At 31.4% G+C, this 21,274-nt stretch overlaps 6 protein-coding genes across 11 annotated transcripts in view; 2 read left to right on the top strand and 4 right to left on the bottom strand.

The window, feature by feature from the left end:
* The window catches only part of LOC122401896 (ankyrin-2-like), a 28,374-nt gene extending 26,164 nt beyond the window's left edge, over positions 1-2,210 (bottom strand). Inside the window, exon 1 of the mRNA XM_043404320.1 lies at positions 2,115-2,210. Within this exon, the coding sequence (XP_043260255.1) occupies positions 2,115-2,156 (42 nt within the window). The 5' untranslated portion in view covers positions 2,157-2,210. The remainder of the gene's footprint in view (positions 1-2,114) is intronic.
* Positions 2,211-2,773: 563 nt separating this feature from the next.
* Positions 2,774-6,527, bottom strand: LOC122401891 (bifunctional peptidase and arginyl-hydroxylase JMJD5-like). 5 transcript variants are annotated; one of them, XM_043404313.1, is made up of 9 exons: positions 6,348-6,527; positions 5,544-6,187; positions 5,335-5,474; positions 4,348-4,492; positions 4,086-4,278; positions 3,820-3,984; positions 3,487-3,704; positions 3,239-3,391; positions 2,774-3,173 (listed from the first exon to the last, which is right to left on the bottom strand). In XM_043404313.1, the coding sequence occupies exons 2-9, from the start codon at positions 6,171-6,173 to the stop codon at positions 2,916-2,918; spliced, it is 1,902 nt and encodes a 633-aa protein (XP_043260248.1). In that variant the 5' UTR covers positions 6,174-6,187; positions 6,348-6,527; the 3' UTR covers positions 2,774-2,915. The 5 variants fall into 5 exon arrangements, 3 of the variants coding, with proteins under 3 accessions (XP_043260248.1, XP_043260249.1, XP_043260250.1); XM_043404314.1 differs by lacking the exon at positions 5,544-6,187 and having other exon boundaries at positions 2,782-3,173; XR_006259472.1 differs by lacking the exons at positions 2,774-3,173; positions 3,239-3,391 and having other exon boundaries at positions 3,563-3,704; positions 4,064-4,278.
* Positions 6,528-7,352: 825 nt separating this feature from the next.
* LOC122401882 (uncharacterized protein PF11_0213-like) lies at positions 7,353-12,869 on the bottom strand. Its single transcript, XM_043404303.1, has 2 exons — positions 12,505-12,869; positions 7,353-12,412 (listed from the first exon to the last, which is right to left on the bottom strand). Exon 2 carries the CDS (start codon positions 12,329-12,331, stop codon positions 7,859-7,861), a length of 4,473 nt encoding a protein of 1,490 aa, XP_043260238.1. The 5' UTR covers positions 12,332-12,412; positions 12,505-12,869; the 3' UTR covers positions 7,353-7,858.
* Positions 12,870-13,554: 685 nt separating this feature from the next.
* LOC122401848 (BTB/POZ domain-containing protein 17) lies at positions 13,555-16,768 on the top strand. Its single transcript, XM_043404248.1, has 4 exons — positions 13,555-13,815; positions 14,128-14,398; positions 14,471-14,611; positions 14,964-16,768. The coding sequence occupies exons 2-4, from the start codon at positions 14,276-14,278 to the stop codon at positions 16,221-16,223; spliced, it is 1,524 nt and encodes a 507-aa protein (XP_043260183.1). The 5' UTR covers positions 13,555-13,815; positions 14,128-14,275; the 3' UTR covers positions 16,224-16,768.
* Positions 16,769-16,947: 179 nt separating this feature from the next.
* The window catches only part of LOC122401849 (sialin-like), a 35,675-nt gene continuing 31,348 nt past the window's right edge, over positions 16,948-21,274 (bottom strand). Inside the window, exon 12 of the mRNA XM_043404249.1 lies at positions 16,948-16,990. The gene's annotated coding sequence lies outside the window, so the exon portion shown is untranslated. The remainder of the gene's footprint in view (positions 16,991-21,274) is intronic.
* On the top strand, positions 17,426-20,913 carry LOC122401842 (nucleolar complex protein 2 homolog). Of its 2 annotated transcripts, none has more exons than XM_043404237.1 (11): positions 17,426-17,657; positions 17,781-18,022; positions 18,104-18,219; positions 18,469-18,578; positions 18,664-18,821; positions 18,910-19,134; positions 19,216-19,404; positions 19,494-19,613; positions 19,689-19,820; positions 19,947-20,162; positions 20,351-20,913. In XM_043404237.1, the coding sequence occupies exons 1-11, from the start codon at positions 17,510-17,512 to the stop codon at positions 20,852-20,854; spliced, it is 2,160 nt and encodes a 719-aa protein (XP_043260172.1). In that variant the 5' UTR covers positions 17,426-17,509; the 3' UTR covers positions 20,855-20,913. The 2 variants fall into 2 exon arrangements, with proteins under 2 accessions (XP_043260172.1, XP_043260171.1); XM_043404236.1 differs by having other exon boundaries at positions 17,763-18,022.

Genomic DNA, 21,274 nt, shown 5'->3' with positions numbered 1-21,274 from the left:
GCCTGGTCGACCTCATCGATACTTGTAATTCTTTTCGCGTTCACGCGAACACATTTCGTTCTTTTGCCCCCTGCGTCATGAATCTTTCATCTCCTACTGTCGTAGCAACGATACGCGTAATATCGCGCGTAGCATTCGCACGGCATCCAACTTGCGAAACCTCTTTTCCTACGCGTATCTCGTAATCGTGTAATTATCTCATCCCATAACTTCTTCTTACTTTGTCGATAATTAACCGGGGAACGGATTTCGATGGCTCTGATTTTCCGTGGTTACCAGAAACAAATTCACACGATCGAGAAACACCGACTAAAGATCGTTTCGGATGTTATTTTCAGCGAAATAAAAGAACGGATTGTTTCGTCCAAGTTCACACCCTTCGATCGTTCGAGAGAGGAAAAGTGTACCGGCAACATTCCGGCAGTCCCCGTTCGCGGAAAATACCAAGAACCGTACCTGGCTAGTATTGTCCGTAACCATTGTGCTCAACGAGAGATTAGACACTATCCTCCCTAATTCTTTCACCTGTCCAGCGACCGCCGAACGCGAAACTTCTTTTTTTCGGCACACGTTAAATCACCATTCATGCGCTTCTGGGGTAACGCTAAAAGCAAACAGGAATATAGGAGTCGCCCCCGTACGGTGACTAAGGCGCAGAATCGAGCGGCAACGATTACGGGAAAAACAGGGGTTGCATCGTTGCCTTTCTCACCCTCTATATACCTGTCCTTGTTTCCACCGTGCCAACGTTTATACGGTTTATCATTCTTTGCCGTCTACCGCGGCGCAAGCGCCTATCACACCAGACGATGATAATACATTCTTCTTCAATTCCGCCTCTGTCTCCCTCTTTCGCAACACGACAACAGTATGCATGAAGATATACCGGGTTTTACCATGTGCGAATCGAGGGCAACAACGAATAATTCTATTATATTATCTATCAAACATTTCTACATATATCAATAGAATAGAATTCCATACAATTATTCTACCTTTTTTAATTTAACAAATTCCTCATTTCCGGAAATTCAACTGTTACTATTCCACTCCGTTTATTGTTACAATTGCCCCGGACTCCGTTTTATTAATCATATTAACTAAAATACTACTCTACAACCAAATATTAACGATTCGGATGAATTCAGTGGCCATGGTCACGCAAGATTTATCAAGATCGCGGATAAGGCATGTAACTCTCGTAAACTCGAGTCGTTTGAAAAGTTCACGGCCTCCTGAACAAGTAGCATTTGAATCGCAAATAGGACGCCATTGTTAACATTTACCTGTTTTACGGAATTAAATTAATTTCGAAAACGATCCGTTAGCTGATCTGAGCGAAGCAACGAATATTTCGTCATGATAATTCACTGGCTCACGCGTCACTAGCTACAGCCAAAATTTAGGAAATTAGTCATCGTTTGCTTTCACACTCCTGATGATTCCCTGGGCTAAAAGAATTGTTGGCATGATTCATTTTTCAACGATCAAACAGCTTTTGCGATACAAATTCACCATCTTGTAGATCTCTAATGTAGCGCAAACGGATTTAAATGGCAAAAGCTAGAAGAAAACAAGTAATTGTTTCTTCTATGCGAGATCGTAAAGTTTTCAAACGTCCCGCGTTTACGCGATATTTTCAAGTCAACAATTTTGTAATCTCTGCTACGTATATTAACGCATACATATATCTTATGTAAACATCTATATTTATAAAACTATGCAAAGATCTTTCCCAATACAATCTTATATCGAGTATAACATATATTGTTATAATTTGTCCAATTATTATTTAACCATTATTTTATCAGATAAATTGTTTAACATCTTTCAAAAAAATACTGTCGATGTTTTATATATAACGTGTAAAAAATATGTATGGACCGGTTCGGACTCTGCTATTTTAGGAGTTAAACTTTATCGAGAAATAATGTATTAATATTATTATTTATTAGCGTTATTACTGTGTAAATGTACTTTGTCTCGAGAACAATTATTTCATGGGACACGCAATGGAAGCAGAAAATAAATGTTTCGAACGCATTACGATATTTAAATCCAAACGTGAACGTGCGATACATTGTTTGATGGTGTTATTTGCACACATTTTTTACCTGGAGCCTAATGATCGGTGCAAATGCTTCCTCTGTCGTCATTCCCAAGTAATAAACTGTGTATTTCGTTTGACAGACTTTACGTATACGTATATTTTCTACGCTTCATACTGAAAACGTAGGTCAGATGTTATTTATAGCATTATGTTTTATTCTCATGCACGCTTTTGTAATGCATCCGTTTTAGTGATTTGCATATACACGTGTTTTATTTAAATTCGTCGTCGGGCGTACTTGAAAATATATTTATTTTTTTACATTAAATATTTAACGTATAGAAATGTTATTCTCTGCATAATAAATGAAAACGAATAACAAATAACCAATTTACAAGGCAAAGACAAACCAATTTACTTCGCTGTCCTTGCTATTTTTCATTGATATTTTTATAATATTACAAGTTTTAGTTACTAGTTCGGTATCTTTCGTAATATTATTATAATTACCGACAAAATTCAATTTATAATAAAACTTCAACTTTTACCTTCGCTGTTTTTCTACAGAAAAGTTATTGAAACTTTTTATTTATTTTTCCTGTAATAATAGTCAAAGAGGACTGTATCGTGAAATTAACATACATATTTCGATATCCTTTGGGAGTATATTTTATTTGTAAAATTAGAAACTCGTTATTTGATATTATTACAAGCACAGCCATCTAAAATTCATGATATGTATGTATTATTTTTTAACGTACAGTTAATAATTAATATTAACATTTCGTATCCTATGTTTTTTATAAATATTTATTTAGCGTATTTACATATTTAACAGTTTCCTAAATAAATGTTTATATTATGCTCAATCCCACCAAAAACTGATTGAGAAACTTGGAGTTAATGATGTTACATGGTGCCACCATTTTGGAGGAATATAAAGCATTTCTCCTGGCTTCAAATAACCCACCAACCCTTTAGCTTTGATAAAATCCGGCCACTTTTCATCATTCGGATTTAAAGGATCTACTTGTGCAGTGTTATTGAGTAACCTTGTACCATATGGATACAAATTAGGTGAATCTTTTGGGTGATATAAAATAACTCTTTTATACCCAAATACCTAAAAATCGATAGAAAGCAATAATGTTAAATGATTAACGTTAAATAAACGAAACATACACATACTTGGCACAAAAAATTATTCTTTGGATCAAAGTGCAAAGGTGAAACAGTTCCACTAGGTCCAAACCAAGCATTTATGTCTGGAGTTTCCACTTCGTTGTTATCTGTAAAACTGCAGTAATCGGGTATCGTAAAATCATCTTTTAGTTCAGGTACCTGAAATTGTTATTCTATATTTAATATTTTAATTCTTTTTAAATGCATTCTAAATTTAATCGAGCAAATGAAAGATAAGAAATAAGAAAGAAAACCTGCTCAAAAAGCTGATGTTGTGCCAAATATCCAACTCCATTATCTTTTTCTAATATATGTTTTTGTAAAAATTCCGAAAAACTAACAAGTTGCTGTGTCCAATCTTCATTGGTATAACGAGATCCAATTTCAATTGGTACTGTTCTATTCCCTGCTACTTTGCTTAAATAATTTAAGTCTTGCCATCGTTCTAAAGCTTTCCAATGTTTAATACAACCTATGGTTACAAATCGTATACATTCGAATATCAGATTAAAATAGAATATAATATAATAACAATTACATGAAACATCATTCTTAAATACACCCCAGCAATAATCAGAGAATTTCACCTTTTAACAGTGCTGGAATTTTTGGCAGAAATATTTCTTTGTAAAATAACTCCATTGATGGTTCATTGTGATAAGCAATTTCGGTGAAACCGGGCAGTGTAAAATCTAGTAAATTTTTAGGATCGATGGTAAATTCTTTGAAAATCGATGATTCCAACGGCTCTGCTAGAAAAGTAGCATTAAAATGACAACGTAAACGTACAATGCGATATCATTTTACGAATAAATTTATTATATTCGTTACCTCGCTCTACCACCACACTTACATGCACAATGTTTATTTAATTTTTCGGCGATTGTTGGCAATAAAGAAGGCATGTCGGGAAGTGGTGCTCCCAACAAAATACCTTTATCAATTTGTTGGACAATAGTTTTTAATAAAGTCGTATTCTTAACGACATCGTCATCGTCATCGTCATCGTCATCGTCATCGTCATATTGAAACTCTAGTAGTACCGCCTATAATTTATACAAATTTCAATAAATATGTTACAAGATATATTTTTTCAAATAATTAGTGTGCAATACCTTTAAAATAGCACAGAGCGAATAACAATATCTATAATCAATTGGAACCGACTGCCAATAACCCGAATTTAGTATTTCCCATGTTTTGTCTAGACAAGCTTCGATTCGAATTAATGAATTTTCTACCCACTTTCTTGAAACATCCCTTACACGAAAAAATCGGCAATTATTAGATTATTACAATTCACGATCTTAAATAACAATAACTTTTTATGTCTAACGTTAAATTGTTAATTCTTTTTATTGAAATAAACTGAAATAATTTCATGTTCAAAAAATGCATATTTTATCGAGAATCAAATGTATAAAATATAAATACATAATCGTAGAAAAACCAAGGCCGGTTTTTCGGTCGACCCCATCGATTAAAAATTTTCAAAAATATGCCGTTTATTCTGTATCAAGTACTTTCAAAAAATTTTTTACTGTCGCATGTGTACTTGGAATTCAATGTTTATGTTGTTATAATTTTTTTTATACGAATTAGCAACAATATTATTTCCATTCAATTACCAATCCCCTATAAAGTATGCATTTCCTGAATTGTTAATTGGCTTAGATATATTTTGGCAAAAACGGTATATGTATAATTTAGTCTTTTCTGCTTTTATTTTACATTTAATAATAAAATCAGGAATATAAGTAACTAGAAACAGAACACTTAAATAAATATCTTCAAAATGATTCTGGAAAAACGAGAATGTTGAATATTTTATGGTTACAACGTATTAGTTAAATAAGTTTTGCATATAAAATTCGTGAAGGTCTGGGTTAGAATCAGTGCCGAGCAAATTTTATATGTTTATTGTTTTGCTTTGATCCAGCTGCTGCCCTCTATCTTCGAATCGAAGAAAGATATTAAAATGTTCTGTTTATAATGATTTTATCATTTTAATCATTTATACATATACAATACTAGAGAGAAATCTGTATTTTTAAATCATAGAATAGAATAAATCCCTATAACATACAGAAACTTATATTTACATTTTATTTTCATCAAAGCTTTTTAATCTGATTATCGTCGTTGTTAAATGTATTTTCATTTCCACGGGTAAACAATTCTGTGAATTTTCTATCAAGTCCCATGGAATTAGTTTTGTAACCAGCATGTGATTATGCATTTTCTAAAAATGATCTAGGTATTATCATTAGAAAAATAAATTAAAAGTAAGTATGTAATAAAATTATTTTACTCGTGTATAAATTGTTCTTGTGTACATCGGTTTGCTTAAATATGGCCACTGTACGAATAGATAGTCGACTATATAATACAAAATTTTTCCACTCAAAGATAATGTTTTAACTCTGCAGAAACTTTCGACAAATATTATAGTAGTTTGCTTGGCAAAGAACACTTTGTACAGAAACATTACGACGCATAAAGGAACACAAGTGCCCGGACCATTGCACAAAAGTAAATCTGGGCATTCTCTCCATAAAAGTGGAATTGATTCCAAAGTTGCAGAAATAGTGGAATAAACGGATGTATAATATGACTGATGAATATCTCTGCTTCTACGAATTTTAATTATTTTATAATCTCTGTTATTCTTTTCCAAGTCCTTTGCTTTGTCTACGCTCATTGTATCTGTGCCGGCATGTACATAGATTCTTGGTGAATAATTTTTAAAATCTAAACATTGCAGAATTCTTATCATTTCTGCTGTGTGCCCACCGGATCCTAATATTATTAACGTTTTAACGGGATGATCTCGACCTGTTTTTCGTTTCCTCTTACGTGTACAAAATATTATAAAATATATTCTTGCAAGTATTACGAGGCAAGCGATTATAAAAATGTAAATAAAATATACTGTACACATATTCTTGCCCTAACCTGTAAACATTACAGTAAAAAACAAAAACTTACTTATGTAAAAAATTACTTTGTTTATTTAAATGCTCGTAAAAATTTAATCTACATTCACGTTTTCTTTCTACAAACAAATTCTTCGCTTAGAAATATAATTGTTTATAATATACTATTACTTTTTTACCTGATATATTACTTGAAGAATACTTCGGTGTAATTATAAAACAGTAATTAATAGACTGTGAATATACATTGTTTGATACTAAACTATGATCGAATTAACTGAAATTAACGAGTTATTTTTCAATTCCAATTTCGTACGAGTGAATTGAGGGATATACATACATAGATATTATCTCGCTAGATTTTAGTTGACCAGTGACCCTCCAGAGTGCCAAAAAGATGAATTTAGGCGCCAAATTAGTTTAGCCAACTACTACATACTACCAGATTATTTGAAATAATCTCAAGAATATTATTCTACTCCAGCGTACGCTTTTTATTTATTGTAATTTATATTGTTTGAAAATAAATTTAACACAAATATTTTATAAATTTGTATTGTGTCAATTTTATATATATATATATATATATATATGTATATATATATATATATATATATAACACAATGTTATACAAAATCGAGCTTTTTAAAATTAGTAGTACATTATGATAATTAAATAAATAATATTATAATTTATTTGTATAAACTACTACCTATCTTTTATACATACCATATTATTACCCCAGAGTTGGGCAAATTTTATTTACGAACGAAAGGTAAACGAAAGTATCAAAATTTTTATTCGTTATTTGTCAATAAAATTTACCGTACTTTGGATAATACAATAGATACAGAACATTAGTTTTTAATCTAGAAATAAGGTATTCTGAAAAAATATAAATTACTTGATGGAACTGAACATACAAACTTTAAGGGACAAAATAAAATCTTAATTAATTTTTTCTTTTATTAGTGTAACCATAAATACTAAAATGTTTTTGTAATCATTTCGTTATTTTATTTTGCAAATTTATTAAAAAAAGAGTCATTCGTCATAAAGTGTGATTAAAAACGAGTTGCTATATTCTCTTCTGTAGTGTAAATATAAATTTTATTTGGAAAAACAACAATGAAGTTCCTATTAAATTTACATCCTATTTACGAATTCGATCAAGACACGCTCATTTTTACTTCACTCTACTACACAGTTTCCCGAAAATTTCCATCCCGTGATTTATACAAATTATTTAAATTTTCAATGTTTTCGGTACGTTTGTTCATTTTGTTCGTTAAGGTCACTTTAATTTACAATGATGATAGATACATCTAACAAAAATTTGATCAAATAATTAGGGGAACGATGATACACGGTAGTGGTGGTGGTGGTGGTGGTGTGCTTTGCAAATAGAATTAGAAACGCGGAAATAAATAAAGAAAATGCAACTATGAATAAACAGAATGTTCCATAAAGTCTGTAAACATAGTTTTTAATATTATATGAATTATTAAGTATTATATTTGAAATTTAATACTGTCAGTCTCCAGAGAATGGGAATAACATGTTTAACTCAAGACTGATCTACACCATTCTCTCTCCAATATATCGTATTTATACATTTTCACTTATTTTGAAGATTAATTGTCTGTATAAGAGAAGGAGGACTGTGCTGTAATTAATATCTGGTCGGTATTTAATTTGTAAAATTTTTTTCGTTATCGTGTATTTTTCTTTCGCTATATTGTAATATGACATCTTCCAGAGTGTTTCCATATTTGTTAGATTGCAGAATAGATGAAATTATTTTTTTTACTACCCAAAGATATATCTCAAATGATATGTGAATCTTAATTTTATGCTCTAGTGCTTGAAAACTGTATTTAAATTCTATATTACACAATAAACATATTTTATCGTGACATTTCAAATGATGAATTTTATAAAGCTCGACGTTAGTGAATTCCTTTGAACATGTTACACAATTAAAACATTTATTTTCTGTAATACCATCGAACCGTTGATATTCATAAAGAGATATTAAGCGTTTCAGTCCAAGAAATCCCACTGTACTGTTCTGTGAATCTTCCAATTTTTGTCCATTAATTAATTTTAAATCCAACTCGTCAAATACTATATGACGATATATTAAATGTTTTGTTAATTCATCCATAGTACATAGACCATTACAAAGTCTGCATACCTCTACTTTAATACTATGCAAGTTTTCCAAGTGAAATTTCATTTGTACATTTGTAATACATGCCACGTTACAAAATTTACATTTCAACATATTATCATCATTGCATACTAAAGATACACCAGTAAAATCAATCTCTGTTTCCAAGGACGAGTCAACTGCTTCATTTAATACATTTAAATTTTTTATACTTTCGTTCAAGAATGTAATAATTTTTTCATTAAACATTGAAGTTTTTTCTTTGGGGATTACAACAGTGCCGGAAGTGCTTGTTGTATCGGTTACACTACAAAGTAAATTACGTTCTACCGATGTGCCTGTAGATAAATAATCTACGGAATTGTTCGCATTGCCGTAATTACCGGTTATCGAATGTATACGTTTGTGTTTGTCCAGCATGTATCTTGTAAGAAAACTTAATTTGCACAAATCACATATATGTGGACCTACGCTCTCTAAATGATAATTTATATTGTGCTGTGTTAAGGATACGCTATTGATGAATTTCAGATTACATCTGTTACAATTCCAAGAGGTAACATTGATACACATATGAATATTCACCATTGCCACGGAAGTAAGAACTTTGTTGCAATTATCGCAAATATGCACTACAGATTTGTCATTATGACAATAATATTTGTGACGCAGGTAGTTCCTGATCAGCGCAAAATTTTCTTTGCAAGGATTACAACGCCACTTTCTATGCTTTTTATTTAGATCGCATTTGCTAACCATTTCACATAATCTATTATACGAAATATTATATTTCGTCCTGTACAAATTAATATCTTCTATGGACACATTTTCCTCTTTGTAATATTCATTAAAGTATGGCGTAAATAAATTTGATAACTCGCGACCTTTAAAAACGGAATCATGTAAGAAAAACATATGCTCCTTTAGTATTCTTTCAGAATTAAATTTCCTATCGCATATATTGCAGTATATCTTTTTTGGCAGATGGATTATAACGTCGCCTTTGTATCTATTGAACGTAAAATTAGTGTTCGTTGCACAATTTAGTATAAATTTATCTTCGATCTCGTTACCTATTATTTCTTGTCCAGTGTTATCCATTTTATATTTCTTTGCTATATTTATGTGAAATTTAATCAATTTTTGTTTTTTTATACCTTGTCTTACTTTCTGTGTAAAGTTAACGTATAATATGTAATTATAATTAAATACACTACCCGTTTCAAGCATAATATTTTCTTCTTCGATCGCGTGTTCGGCATTTTCGTTAATTACTTTAGCAATAGAATTTAATACATTACAGTCTCTGTTGTAACTGTTAAAATAATCTTGCGAATCTCTTGCATATATATTTGATAAAAGTGTGTTGTCTTTAAGCTTAATTATATTACTAGCTTTCACAATTTCTTCTACCTTTTCTTCTTCGTTCGCACCAGTATTAATATTTAAATTTGTTATATTTGGTAAAAGTATGTCGTCTTTAAGCTTAATCGTATTACTATCTTCGAAAATGTTCTCCATCTTTTCTTCTTCGCTCTCGCCAGTATTGGTATTCATACTTGTTTTATGTTCCGTCATGTGCGTTAAAAATGCGCGTTTTTTCTTATAACTTTTCGAACAAATATTACAGGCATATGGAGAAGTTCCATGAACCGGTTTTGATCGTGTATCCTTTTTGTTTATTTGAATATTGGTCAAATTTGTAAATTCGGAAGTAGCGATCAGTGAAATATTTTCAAGATTGCTAAAGTCTGAATTTATTTCTTCGTTATTTAAATTTTTTATCTCGTTTTCCAATTTAGAGGTTCTGGTAATTTTAGTAATATTCGAATGCTTCATCTCGCTCATCTTTCTTTTCACACCCACCCTTACCATTGAACTATTATTATTCTGTAAATTTATTTCTTCCGTATTATAGCAATATTCATGTACGCGATTATGTGTTTTTATAACATTTGTTTCTTGTTGATTAGAAATCTCAGTTAAATTATTTGTAATGTCAGCGATGGGATTTTTATTTAAAGTATACGTTTTATCGACTACTTGTTCAGTTTTATGTTTCCTATACATTTCGGAACTTTCAATGAATTCTTTCCCTTGATAGTTTTCTGTGTTAGTCGCGGAATTCCATTTCGATTTATCCAAATTGGGATGCACGTTTTCAATATGTTTCTTAAACCATTTCATACGTTTATATACTTTCGAACAACAACAACATTCGAAAATACGTTGATCATTACTTACGTTACTGCTACAGCTGTCGTTATTATTATTACAACTACTATTCAATTGTTCGTCAAGATTAACAATTTCAACTGCAAATGAGTTTTTCGTAGTTTGTGAATTTCTTTCACATGGAAAATGTATATCCATAACGTGTTGTTGAAAATCAGACAGCAAATTAATTTCTACGTTACAAAGTGTACATTCGATGCACAATTTTTCATCTTTTAGAAAATTTATTTTATCTGAAAATTGTTGCAAAAGATTGAAAACTTGCTTACATTTAATACACATTGCAACACTTTTTCTCGTGTCGTTATTTTGAAAAGTTTTTGAATCGTTAGCTTTCGAGTTCCTTTTTCTCCCATTCTTTACTATATTTGATTTATGTCTTAGAAAGAATTTTAAAATGTTTCCTTTCAGTTCCATACTATTAACTTCTCTATCAATCTCTTCTATGTAATTTTCATTAGAATTTATGCGTTTCTCTATAAATTCTGATTCATCGTCTGAACCGAGCGGACCATTATTTTGTTGGTCTGAAATCGAAATCGAAAAATCATTTGCTTCGTCCAGAGACATATTCATCGTATGTTCGATGTCATTTACTTGAGAACACATCGATTCGGTTATAGAATTTATCTTAGGCAAATTCAAAATCTCACGTTCAAACGATTTTTTTTCTGTTTTATTTCTTTTCAATTTTTGTTTAATCAATTGACTCGTCGAAGCAAACTCGACAGCTTTCAAATTTGTATTAACCTCCTCTTCGGTTAGACGTGTATTCTTTATTTCTTTTTCAAATACATGGCTCGAATGTGTCTTTTGGTCTTTAAATTTTTTCAAATTTTCGTTCTCTATATTCAGTTTTTTATTCTCTTTTATGTCGATTCTTCTGTACCGTTTGCTTACGGAACTTCGCAATCGCATAGTGTCCTTTCTTAAATGATAATGTGGCCTTTTTACTTCCTGATATTCTCTTTCATTTTCAATACGATTACAAGTTTTTGTAAGCAGTAATCTATCGTGTAATGCATGATCTTCTATTCTAACTAAAGGTATTATCAATTTTTTACAATCTATAAAATTTCTGGATGTTATTAGGCCTCTATTTATTTCGTCATCATTTTTCCTTGTTTGTACTACGCTATGGGACAAATTTTTCAACTTCCTTTTTCTTACAGTTTTCTTAAAATATGTTTTTCTCACTGTTCTAATGCTATGATCCGATCGTATAATCTTTCTTTTTCTTAGTATTCTGTTAGTACTATTTTGTAGTATTCTGTTAGTATTATTTCTTGACTTTTTTATAACAGGTTTACTAATTCCGCATACACCGTCCTTTTCAAAGTTCATCAAAATATTACAATCGTCTTGAAATTTTGAATCGACCAAATTTTGAAAATTTGATTGTGAAATAGTCTGTGTAACGTTCTCGTTATTTTGTAATTCTAGAAACTTTTTTCTCGGATGTTTTTTAACAATATCGTATAAGTTTCTTTGGCATTGCGTTACATTTAATATAGTGCAATCTTCGTTCTGATGTTTCTTTAATACTTCGGTAGACGAACAAGTACTATGATTAGAATACATCTTTGAATTACGATGAATACGTGTAGCCATTCTTAAATTACTTTCAATTATTGTTTTTTGCTTAACTTGAATCATATCTGAAATTTTAGTGTTATCACAGTTTTCGAACCTAAATTTAGATATATTTCGATTTGAAGTTCGTTTGCCAATATACACAGACCTTATAGCTTCCATTTTTTCAACATCGAAAGTTAAATTAGTCAAATCGTTCAATGTTTTATCATTATTTGTTTGATTTTCTCGTAGACCTTGTTCCTACACATTGTTGTTTCAATAAATCCATTAAGTTTCTATTTCTTAATTTAATTTAATATCTACTTTAAAAATATGAACAGGTGTATATTTACCAACGCAGTATATTAACTGTATACAACTCAGTCGCACGTGCTATAGAAGTAACCACCAATTCTGGCATCCGAGTTCTAATTGTTCTCATTATAATTGTCTGTTAATTCATAAAATAAGTATTATTCGCTGTTTTTTTTGCTTCTATCGAACCGCGACGGCTGCCAAATATACATATAATTAACTTTCGTTAACGACTCGTAGACCCGTACCGTGATGAACGTGCGGACACAAACTTTACCCTGTTTACCCTTGTTCTTTACGGCGAGTTTCTAGTTGTCGGTCGCGCGCGACTTATGAATCTTACGATCAACCGGATCAACGATCAACGATCAACGATCAACGAATATATTGTCCTATCGTCCTTCCACGAGAACTAGGCACAGACTGCACAGGCCACAGAGTATTTAAGTACATCCTCACTCACTCTTGCTGCAGGCTCTTGCCGCTGATTGACCGTCACCGATCTTCGTCACTGTTTTCGACCAATGCCTGTGAGTCAGCGGACTGTAACAGGAGTGGGTGGGGATTTAAACACGCTGTGCCTTCTTCTCGATTCATGATATCTCCTGATCATTTTTTATTAACGAGAGAACATAAATCTTCCTTGCATGTGTCGTTAAAATCGTTAGTTTAAATGCAAATACACTCTGAAGTTGTACATTCTATACATGTATAGTAAAAGTTCATTAGAAACTCACGGGTTGGATGTTAACCGGAAGTGAGCGTTGCTTGCTTCTAGGGTTAATACATATACATACTCTTTAAATACGACATTTTCTAAAGAAAAAATACATTGGAAAACATTTAAAAGTACGGGAAATAAGTAGCATTTGCAATTTCAAATTTCACCAAAGTTTCCCGATCTTTGTCGAATGATTTAAATTGGCTCTGTCATAGCCGACTTTAGTACATATGTACTTACTATGCTGAACGAGAAACAGTAAAACCGCGAGAGTCCGATTTTCCTCTCTGTCTATCCAGTAGAAAATCGGACTCTCATGGTGTATAAGTACCTACCTACTTAAATACTAGAGGCAGTGTAGCTGCGTTCTATCATTGCATCTCTCTTTAAACTGACAAGGGTGGCAGGTACATACCTACTTACTTACTTGACGCCCTCTAGACCCTCTGCTGGTCGAGCATTTCGTAAAAAGTTGAAATTATACAGAAGGAAATAATAAAATAAAGATAATCGACAAATCTTGCTTGGATTGATAAAACAATTTACATACTCATGATTTAAGGGTTAAACTTACATGAACAGGAGGAATTTCAACATTTACTTTTCCCTTTTTACTTCAAAATAATCGGTAATATCATAATTAATGCTTTTTAATAAAATAACATTTATCATTATCTGTTTCATGATGTGTGTCGTTTTACATTCTAGTTAATTGTTTTTCTATTGGAACGGTTTAAAAAATTAAACATAGCCTTTGCATTGTTTGTTCATATTTTAAAATCACAACAAATAAATAACCTTCTACGACTATTTATTTATTTTCTTTTCTCATGAAAAAGTGAACATCGTGTGTTAATTAAATGTTGCTATTTCTTTTAATAATAAATTTGTCGACACAAGTATATCTTTATTCTATGTTTATTGTATCTGTTTTATGTAGGCATTCTGCGTTGAAAAGAGCTGCAACGATATACGCCTCGATTAATGGGAAATTTATGGGAAGAATTGTTTCCGTTGTTAAAAATGTTCCATAGAATAATGTGAAAACATAAATAATATTTCCAAGTATGCAAAAGTAACATAAACAGATGTTACGAAATACTTTTAGGTGGATGACAAGTACTTTAGGAATGGATATGAATAATAAAACAGAAGAATTAAGTAACATTTCAGATAATGTCGAAGAAACTGAAAATTCTGATTCAATAGAGGTTGTTATAAAATGAAATTTTTTATGTTTTAATTTTTCTAGTAGAAATAAATATATTGTCATCTTTGTTTAGATCGATAATTCACATTCGGTCCTATTGAAGATAGCAACGCTATATGCCGAACGTCTTATGAATGACATTTGCCTTGTTGTCGATGGCATAGAATATCCAGCACATCGCCTTATCCTTTGTGCTTCTAGCGATGTTTTCCAAGTAAGTCGGTTTTCTTTTAAATTTCTATAGCTGCAAAATGTATTTAACAAAAACCAATGAAACGACATCATTCGTTCTTGTTTGCATACAATTTTAAACAAAATATAAATTAAAATTTGATAACGTTACTATTAGATTGGCAATATACAGTAGTGCCCGCTTAAGTGACCACGCTCGAAACCGGCCGCGGTCATTTCGAGCGGGGTCCGTTTGGCTTCCAAGAATTGGTGGGCAAAAATGCGGTCACCTAACTGGGCGCTACTGTACCCAGTTTTAAACATCTACTTCTACGAATGATCTTTTTTTCGACGAAATTTTCTGTAAACGCTTGATCGTTTTTTTCTTGACACAGGTAATGCTAATGAGCCCGCAATGGAGCGAATCCCAAGAAAGTAGAGTAACCCTTCAGGAAACGCCACAATGCGCACCTATATTTAGTGAATTTTTGCGGTACTTTTACACGGGCCAAATAAGAATTAATTATGGAGTTGTTTTACCAATATTATCTTTAGCGGATAAGTATAACGTAAAAGATTTAATATCATTGTGCCTTGATTATATGCAAAATCATATTGCATTAGCCGCGATTCACGGCACTTTAGTATCATGGTTACAGTATACTTCTAATTGTGGTCATCAGAATATTACTCAGGCATGTCAGAATTTTATCAAATGGAATTTAGAATTGGTGGCCAAGACTGCAGACTTTGGTAACTTCGATATAGATATTTTAGTATCGTTATTACATCAAAGTAATTTAGTGATAAAAGATGAAATGACATTGTACAAGTGCCTGGAAACTTGGTTGGATCATCAGTCGCATCGTTTGAAACCTCAATTGTCAAACGATGAATTGGAAGCTACACTGAAACAATTGGTGATAGCCGTAATGTCTCCCGTCAGATTTCCAATGATGTCGCCTCGACAATTAGCGGAATTGTTATTATTTCCTTTGACAAAAATGTATAAAGAATTCTTTGTAGAACGTATGTCCATCGGAATGTCGTTTCATTCAGGCCAGTTGGATAGAGTCAGAGAAGTGAGTTTAAACGAGGAGGATGGCGCGTTACTGTTTGAACCGAGATTGTACACTGTAGATACTTGTAGCTCGTTACTTACAATAGAAAATTTTCATAGTTTACCGTTTTATCATACTAGAACTCTTGTGTTTTCGAGTCATTCGTGTTTAGCAGAATATGCGGGCGATCGCGCGTGTGAATGGGTTGTAGACATATATCCGAAAGGTGTATGGTTTAAAAAATTTTTTTTAATAGTTTGGCAGGGCACGGTAGAGATGCCCGAACATGTAAAACGATCGGTTAGATTGTCGCTCACGTGTAAGGAGCCTCCTGTAAATAGCGATACCGACATGCGTGTCAAAATAGGTGTTTTAATTTATGGATTGCAAGACGGTGTCGAGCATATTGCAAGAGTAACAGAGATTATTCATAGATTTAGTAAAAAAGAACGAGTCCTTAATTTGGATGATCTTTTACCATTTGAAGAACTTAATCCACAACAGGGTTCTGTGCCAGAAAATACATCTCCATTTTTAGTAGGTCCAAATAAAGATATGCTTAAATTACATATTGTTATATCACCTGCCAATTAGAAGGTAGTTTCTTCGCTTTGTTCCAAAACGTTTCATTACAACATTTTAGTTATACTTGATTTCTATAAAAACTACAAAACATACCTCATGATATTATGTATTATCTCTTAGAAGTTTAACGTTTTGGACGTTTCATTTTTCACTCAAAATTATACTAATATTAGATCAAGAGAAAATTTTCTATCCGGAATGTTATACATATATGGAGGATACGATGTAATAAAATACGAGTGTATTGGAATACACAGCGTGCATTGACCATGTTAATCGATATTAATGAAAATAATAGAGTATAATATTTAAAATGATCGTTTTTACGAAGTGTGTTGTGGACGAACGCAGTGTGTAATAGAATATTTTATTTGTATAATATATTAAATCAAGAGGTAAAAGACAGCGGTGTAAAGTCATTTTTACCCCCATTTCAAGAAACGGAAGGTTTTACCGGACTTTGAATAATAAATTGCACATCCATATTTTTCTCACTGTATTTCTGTAGATTGTTGCTATGAAATCCTATTGTAAGTAATGGACATTTTAAAGAGACTTGTATTCTATAGTTGTTTAACGTTTCTAGAGTTACAACAACTTTAAATAGTTAAGCGGGGAAAGAATTTTCATTGTACGCCGATTGCTATTTGGGGGAATGATATTCCACGACCAACCGATGTACGATATATTAAAAAATTGTTATACTATTTTATAATGTTTTTACTTACTACCCCCAAGATTGATACCGCTCGGTCTGTCACAGGTACTGGATACACCTGATTGGAAAAAGACAAAATAGGCATTAAATAAATTGAATTAGTTGGCAATGAAATTCGTTGAGGAAAAATTTGGCGCGCAAGATATTTGTTTAGTGAGCTATTCGCGACTCGCGACTCGCGACACGGCACAAGCAACCAAATGCAAATCGTATGCACTCTAGCGTGTTTAAGCTGTACTACGTGACAATGATTTATCTGCAACTGTCGATAATACCGATTTCGTGCTTAACCATAATACATTCAATGTTTATACCGTCATTTTTCTTTATAGGTTAATACACGTGTGCGTGTTAAACAAATCTTGTGAACATTGAACGTTTAAAAATATATATATATATATATATATATATATATATAATCACTAAAACGTAAGTGAAACATTTCTTTCCCTTATTTAAATATATGTATATGTTGTTCGAGAGGCAAGAAATTAATACGAAAGTAACAAAAATTCATCAAATTTGTATACATAGGTTACCATACAGTATTTTATAGTATTACAATTGCAGTTAAATAATGAAAATAAAAAATACGAAAACTGTGACGAAGAAAGGTAAAGAACCTACTATGAAGAAAAAGAAACGTTTAAGTAAAAAAATTGCAAACAATATGGTAAATAAGGATTTTGAACACGACGTGAACAGTGGCTGCTATAAGGATAAAGGTAAGCGAATTCAAGTGACTTGGGCAAGTACAAAGCAAAAATTTCAAGAGAAGAGTGTGTTTTTTTTGGTTTTTACTTAGAAGTTATCCTTTTATTGTCTAATAGATGAAAATGTTTATGAAGATGATGCAGGTAGCGGCGAAGATGATATAGATCCAAGAGAACACAAGAAATCCTTAATGAAATTAAAGCAGACAGATCCTGAATTTTATACATATTTAAAAGAAAATGATAAAAACCTTTTAGAATTTAACATATCTGACGATGAAAACAATGACATTGATGGTGATGATGATGATGATGATGATGATAAATCCTCGTTAAATGAATTGGATACAAGACATGTACCTAATACTCATTTAGAGGTATGAAAATAAAATAATAAAAAACAACAAATAAATTAAATAAGAAAAGATAAGTATCTCTAATTTTGATTTACATTCTAGGTTGCTAGCGATGAAAGTGATTATGAAGTAGATGAAGATAGTGGTACAACAAAGGATAAAAGAAAAATTACATTGCAATTATTAAAATTGTGGCAAGAAGAAATTCAGAAGGACAGGTAATATTTTATTATACAAGGTGACTGTTATTGGTGCTCGGAAGTGCTTGTTTTAATTAAACAAAATTTCTTTGCTTAAATTTAAATGGATCACATCCCTACTATGCCCTTGAATGTTAGTCTTGCTTGAATTTGAATAAGTAAGTCAATATTATTATGTGCTCTGGTATAATTTAGGTTTTTATATTACCAATAATGGACCACCCTGTATTTATAAAGTAATATTTACATCCGTTTACAATTTTACAGGTCGTTAAAAACTGTTAAACGTGCTGTAGAAGCATTTCATGCTGCATTGCAAACAGTAGCAGAGTCTTCTGATAAAGATTCACTACGATATAAAGTAGAGGGGGGTGTAGGTTAGTCTCCTCATTTCATCGCTGTGAATCATTTTCATTGGCAAAATATGTTCATTGATTTCTAAATATTTTACGATATTTTTAGTGTTTAACGGAGTTGTGCAATTGTGTATATTGTATTTACCCGATGCGTTAAAACGGTTTTTAAAACTGGGCACAGACACCCACTTTCAAGCTCATAAGTGTAAAAAATTTGGCAAAGCGAAGGGTATTTTAAAATCATACCTAAGCGATTTAATTAAAGTATGTACTTGTATTAAAATTTGATGCATTCAGATTAATTCCAAGTATCTGATAACGAATTCTTTTTTTTCTTTCTTTCTTTTTATAGATTTTACAGAATGTAACATCATCTAATATACTTACAGTGCTTTTAAAGCATCTACATCAAATGTTACCTTATACGCAATCATTTGCATCGTTAACTAAACCATTGTTAAAGATCTTATTAAATTTATGGTCGACCGGAGAAGAAACCGTTCGCGTTGTTTCTTTTTTAAGTATATTACGTGTAGCAACTACTAATCGAGAATCGGTTTTAGAAACATTGTTCAAGGTAAAATTGAAACGACGATATTCGTATTAAACGTCAACTTTCAAATTTCTATAATTAATTTCTTTAATTTATATGTCTCAGGCGATGTATGTAAAATATGTTGAAAATTCGAAATTTGTATCTTTTACAACTCTACCCGGAATAAACTTTACGAGACATTCTTTGGCGGAGATATATTTGCTTGATAATAATTTAGCATATAATCACGCCTTTTTATATATAAGGCAATTAGCCATTCATTTAAGAAATGCTATGACATTAAAAAAGAAGGTAACGCATAAAATAAATATAGCATACTTGAAGTTTTATCATTTACCAACAACTAATATCAATAACGTTTAATATTAACATTTTTCTAGGAAAATTTTCAAGCTGTATACAATTGGCAATACATCAACTCGTTACGCTTTTGGACAGAATTAATCACTTTATCAAATAGCGATTCTATGTTACGCGCACTTTTGTACCCTCTTGTACAAGTATGTGTTCATATTTTTAATAATCTATTAAAATCGTGAAATTTTTCAAATTAAAATTTTATTTTTTATTCGCAGATTATTATAGGAACAATAAAATTAATACCAACTCCACAATATTACCCTCTAAGATTTCATTGTTTACAAATGTTAATAGATATTTCGAAAGAAACGGATGTATTTATACCTGTATTGCCATTTTTATTAGAGGTATGATATTTTAAATCTATTTTTAACTCTTTCGCTACTAGAATCGATTTTAGTATTACACACGTTTAAAATATTTAACCGTTAAATATTATAAATTGCATTCTTTTTTTTTTTTGGTGTCTATAGATATTAAATTCTTACGACTTTAATAAGAAACACAAGGCAGTCTCGATGAAACCAATACCGTTTACTTGTGTATTAAGAATGTCGAAGGTGCAGCTACAAGAGAATGGGTTCAAAGATAATGTTATTGATTCCTTGTACCAACTTATTTTAGAAAATGCAGCAAAGGATAGTCATACGATATACTTTCCAGATTTATATATACCGTGTATAATTCAGGTAAGTCGATACACATTAACTCAATTATAAATAAAGATAATTAAAAATTTGAATGTTTCTTATGCACATTCTACTTGCACATTTTCAAACAATCGAAAACACATACCGATAAAAGGCTAATAAAAAAAAAATTAATTTCATTTAAGATCATTTTTCTCTCTCTATATTTTCGTTTTTATTATTTCTAGTTAAAGGCATTTCTAAAGAAATGTCATGTTGGAAATTACAGTAGAAAAGTGAAACGGTTGTTGGAGAAAATTGAAGAGAACAGAAAGTATATTGAAACGGCACGTAGTAAATCCGTAATTGCCTTAAGTAACATGGCAGAGATTAAAACCTGGGAAAACAAGATCAGAACACAGGGGACATCATTGTCGAAGTTTTGTGAATCTTGGAAAAAGATTCATCAATCGCAAAAACTGAAATTACTCACAGGAAACGAAGATATAGCCGAATATAATTTACCAACTATAAGAAAATCGGCGAGAAGAAACTTGAACGAAGAAAATATAGAAACAAGTGACGAGGATAGTGATTCGGAACTGTTTACTAAGAAATCTGATCAAGAAAAAGCTAAATTACCTATCAAAAGGAAAAAGAAGAAACAAGAAATTAAGAAAAATAACAACGACGATTTACCTAGGGAAATGACCGATATTGTACAAGATATAAATACCGACGACTGGGATTAAATATTATTTAATTCAATGATGTATACGAAAAAAAAACATGTAACGTTAATACAAGAAACCAATACATTTTCGGTAATTGAATAATATTTTTATTATAAGAAAAATAAAGAACGTTCTTTTTTCTTTGAATTTATTGAAATGTTATCATTATAGAGTAATATTCTAGTTCGTTAAATACCGTTAGCAATGGTGAATTTAATATTCGATCGTTTCAATCGCGGAATGAAGGATCGTACGATTTGCCTGGGACTTATAATTCAAGTTTGTCCATTTTTACGGGCAGTTATTTTTATGACAACGAAATAAGAAATTGCACCAACAAGTTGTGACAGAATTGAACGAGTGTGATAAGTTTTGTCGTGTAAGGCAGGAGCCACCGATTACCGAGGTGTCGCTTTCTGATGGTCTATTTTTACCGAA

The sequence above is a fragment of the Colletes gigas genome, unplaced genomic scaffold, assembly GCF_013123115.1.
Source record: "Colletes gigas isolate AHSC1104 unplaced genomic scaffold, ASM1312311v1 Colletes_gigas_Sc00029, whole genome shotgun sequence".
Lineage (NCBI taxonomy): Eukaryota > Metazoa > Arthropoda > Insecta > Hymenoptera > Colletidae > Colletes > Colletes gigas.
The sequence above is the reverse complement of the archived record's forward strand: the minus strand, read 5'-3'. Positions and strand labels throughout refer to the sequence as shown.

Excerpts from the sequence above, each read along its gene's own strand:
- LOC122401882 (XM_043404303.1), bottom strand. The coding sequence starts at position 12,331 with ATGGAAGCTATAAGGTCTGTGTATATTGGCAAACGAACTTCAAATCGA.
- LOC122401891 (XM_043404313.1), bottom strand. The coding sequence starts at position 6,173 with ATGTGTACAGTATATTTTATTTACATTTTTATAATCGCTTGCCTCGTA. Across the intron at positions 3,705-3,819 it reads AATTCCAGCACTGTTAAAAG|GTTGTATTAAACATTGGAAA; the intron begins GTGAAATTCTCT and ends TTGTAACCATAG. Across the intron at positions 3,392-3,486 it reads AACATCAGCTTTTTGAGCAG|GTACCTGAACTAAAAGATGA; the intron begins GTTTTCTTTCTT and ends TAACAATTTCAG.
- LOC122401842 (XM_043404236.1), top strand. The coding sequence starts at position 17,510 with ATGAAAATAAAAAATACGAAAACTGTGACGAAGAAAGGTAAAGAACCT. Across the intron at positions 18,023-18,103 it reads TACCTAATACTCATTTAGAG|GTTGCTAGCGATGAAAGTGA; the intron begins GTATGAAAATAA and ends TTTACATTCTAG. Across the intron at positions 19,614-19,688 it reads TTTTGTACCCTCTTGTACAA|ATTATTATAGGAACAATAAA; the intron begins GTATGTGTTCAT and ends TTTTATTCGCAG.
- LOC122401848 (XM_043404248.1), top strand. The coding sequence starts at position 14,276 with ATGTTACGAAATACTTTTAGGTGGATGACAAGTACTTTAGGAATGGAT. Across the intron at positions 14,399-14,470 it reads AAAATTCTGATTCAATAGAG|ATCGATAATTCACATTCGGT; the intron begins GTTGTTATAAAA and ends ATCTTTGTTTAG. Across the intron at positions 14,612-14,963 it reads CTTCTAGCGATGTTTTCCAA|GTAATGCTAATGAGCCCGCA; the intron begins GTAAGTCGGTTT and ends TTCTTGACACAG.